Source organism: Trachymyrmex septentrionalis, unplaced genomic scaffold (assembly GCF_001594115.1).
Source record: "Trachymyrmex septentrionalis isolate Tsep2-gDNA-1 unplaced genomic scaffold, Tsep1.0 scaffold202, whole genome shotgun sequence".
NCBI lineage: Eukaryota > Metazoa > Arthropoda > Insecta > Hymenoptera > Formicidae > Trachymyrmex > Trachymyrmex septentrionalis.
This window is the reverse complement of record NW_017305203.1, coordinates 242,183-245,636: the sequence shown is the minus strand read 5'-3', so window position 1 is coordinate 245,636 and position 3,454 is coordinate 242,183. Positions and strand designations below refer to the sequence as shown.

The 3,454-nt window shown below is 25.5% G+C and overlaps 1 protein-coding gene across 1 annotated transcript in view; it reads right to left on the bottom strand.

Moving 5' to 3' along the window:
* Positions 1-775: 775 nt before the first annotated feature.
* LOC108747904 (protein takeout-like) overlaps positions 776-3,454 on the bottom strand; it is a 12,185-nt gene continuing 9,506 nt past the window's right edge. The window contains exons 3-6 of the mRNA XM_018485795.1: positions 2,974-3,176; positions 1,321-1,492; positions 1,041-1,190; positions 776-940 (exon numbers count right to left, since the gene is read on the bottom strand). Coding sequence (XP_018341297.1) covers positions 786-940; positions 1,041-1,190; positions 1,321-1,492; positions 2,974-3,176 — 680 coding nt within the window. The 3' untranslated portion in view covers positions 776-785. The remainder of the gene's footprint in view (positions 941-1,040; positions 1,191-1,320; positions 1,493-2,973; positions 3,177-3,454) is intronic.

The window sequence follows — 3,454 nt, the reverse complement described above, 5'->3', positions numbered from 1 at the left end:
TGTTATTTAACTTACTATTATTTAACTTTTCATAACTCGAAATGTATATAGCCAAATAAAATGTTAAATAATAAAGAACACAATCAAACATATATATATCCGTGTGATAATAAGTTCAAGAAAAATAAGGAAATACGTGTAATTAAATGCTAAATTGTACATTAAAAACTTTTCAAAATGTTTGAAGATATAAATGCGTTATAATAAATGTTGATTATTGTATATTGGCACATTAGCGTCATGATATAATGGCGAGATATTATAAGCAAATAATTTTATAAGTAATCATTAGAATTTACCATTTAATAGTGGAGATAAGAGAGATGTAAATTGTATCTACACTAGTTATATAATACCACCTTTTTTTCTACAGTTCTCTTAACACTTTGACTCCTAATAGATTATTGATAATAAACTTGGGATTAAATACAATAATTAGACATCTACTGAGATGTTAATGCATAATTTTTTTAAAAGATAGATCGTAATAGTTTTTTTATTATAATTTCTGCAAAACAATTGAAATATCAATTTCAAAATAGTTAAATGTAATATGGGCTTGTATATTATATTAGTTATATATGTGTTATGAGATATCATTTAAAAAAGAGAACTGCAGAAATATTATAGAACTGCTATAGTTTTGATCAAAATTTTTTTATTAGATAAGGAAATTTCTGAAAATAAAAAGAATAACGTCTAAATCTCAAAAATTTAGAATAAAGAAAAGACAACGTATCAATCTACTTGAACTGTTAATATTGGATCCTCAGAATGTAAAAAGATTAATTATTCGGGAACAAATCGTCGTATGTGAACTTTAAGGTGATCTTGTTTGCGATTCTTGTGAAGAGATCTGACAAGCTATCTTCCAATACTGGTCTTATTTCATCTACTATGAAGTCGCTATTTGCATTCAAAATTTCGTTGCTCGCTGATCCTGGTTTAAAAGAAAGAAAATTGATTGTGGTGCAAATGTAATGACGCTTGTACTTTCAATAAGTTTTTTGAAATATAGAGATTATGAAATAGTAACATACCAAGAACAGAATCGCCACCAAATAGGTTGTTAAAATTGAGTACAGCTTTGTTTATTTTGATTCTAATTTTCATCTTTTCAAAGTTCACATATGTTTTATTATGTTTGACAATTTTTTGACTTTTCATCACACAGTCGCTATCATAATCAACTGCAAAATATGTAGTAAGTTAAACAGAGAATATTGTTGTAAATTTTTCGTATTATCTTTTTCTGTGAGTATGGAAATAATTTTGTTATCATAATATTTTAATAACCATAAAAGTTTGTATAGGACTTACGGAAAGTTCCAGTGAGATCTCCCTCTCCAACTATGTTGAGCAAAAGAATTTGTGCATTTATTTGATATTTTCCTTTAAAGTCAAGTTTATCAAAGCCAACTTTGAAAGTAATAAACACAGTCTCCGGGTCAATTTTTAAATCTCGAATTTTAAACGTTGACGGCCCAAATATCTAATAAACATAAGTTTTTATTAACAAGTATTATATTTTTCGGTAAAAAATTTGTATAAATATGAATATGTATATATATATAAATATGGTGTAAACACAAATATTTTTAAACATATATAATCATATCTGAAATATATCGAGCACGTGGCATGGCAGTACACTAATCTATTATGCCAGAGGTTCCGAATTTGCGATCTCAGTAGGAACCAAAATATTTACACTTGTGTCTTCTCTCGGAAAAGACCGGCAACCTCCCGAGAATATCTTTGCTCATAGAAATACCTCTAAAAAAATCCGCTATTCGGAACCAATATTCAAACTGTAGGTCCGATATGTTCGTGGCAATTGAATAAACAGTGTGCGCATCATAAGCATATGAAAGAGATATAACACAGGCCATAGGCCTAACGTAAGAAGAAGAACAAATGTCCATTCATGTTCGTACATTGTTCTTTTTTTTATAAAATTAGTTTTTAGTGTAATAGAAATAATAATAATAATAATAATGTGAAAACATTAAAAATAATTAAAAGAGTACTTTTCACATTACCTGTTTTAGAAAAAAATCAAATTTAAAGAAATGTAAAAAAATGACTTATGTATAATTATATATAAACTTATGCATAATTATGTACGAGCAATTTTTTTTTGCATTTTTTCAAACTTGTTTTTTTTTTAACAAACAATGCGAAAATTATCCCTTTAATTATTTTTTTATGTTTTCACATTACTATTATTATTTTTATTACACTAAAAAGTAATTTTACAAAAGAAAGAGGAATGTATAAATGTGCATGAACATGTTTCATACATGATTATACATGTTTATGAATATTTATGTATGAAAAATTTTTTATAATCAATAAAGAACAATTTTTACAATAAAGAAAACAATAAAGAACAATAAAGAAAAAAATTGAGTATAAATTAAAAGTATATTTAAAAAGTACATTTTCATTAAAATGCATCATTTACTTAAAACGAACTTTAATCACTATTATTAATTATAATTTATTGTCATACTTTCCACGAGATATGTTTCTTGCAAGAATTTTGCAAACGTGACATCTATCGATGGATTGGCTTTCTCAATCTGGATGTAAATTTCATAGGAAGTATGTCTCGATGATAATAAATAATAATAACGATTGGATACTATACTAAGTAATTCATTTTAATGCATATAATGTATTTTTAAAATGTAATTTATTTTAGTGCATATAATTTAATGCATATTTTTAAAACTTTAATTTTTCATTTTTTGCAATAAATTATTTACAGCTAACAACACTTTTAATTGCCATTGACTATATATGTGTTTATGTGTTTTTGATAAATAACATACATTATTTATAATTTATAGACAATATTTATAGACATATTTCTTTATCAAATCTTTAATTGCATATACACATATGCATATATTCTAAATTATGCTGTAATAATTTAAATAATAAGAACACAAGCTTTGATATAATTACCTGTATATTTGTAAGGTTGAAATCAAGCCTTGCAGCTTGAGGACCTCTTAATAGACGTATATGTTTTAATGTAAGCGGTTCGATTGCTGGAACGTCTAATTCTGGAATGCCTGTCTTCAATTTGCTTCGTAATTGCTCAATTGAATTTAATACACAATTATTTATCTCTGGATCCTTGCGATTACATATTTTTATGAATGATGCTGTAAAAAACACAAAACTGATTTATGAATTTCCTCTAAAATATAAGGTAACTCCGGTATATACGCCGCACCTATCAAAAATTTAATTTATTAAGTATTATTTATTATGTTTAAAGTTTTAAAATAAACGAACTATATCAGTAAAAACTTTGTACTGTTTACTATTATGAAAAAAATATTAGAAAATCAAAATATTTATATTTTGTATTAAAAAATGAACTTTTTAAACTCTTGCATTTTTGCCGTATATCCCATAAGAGTGGCTACTCATAGGAGGA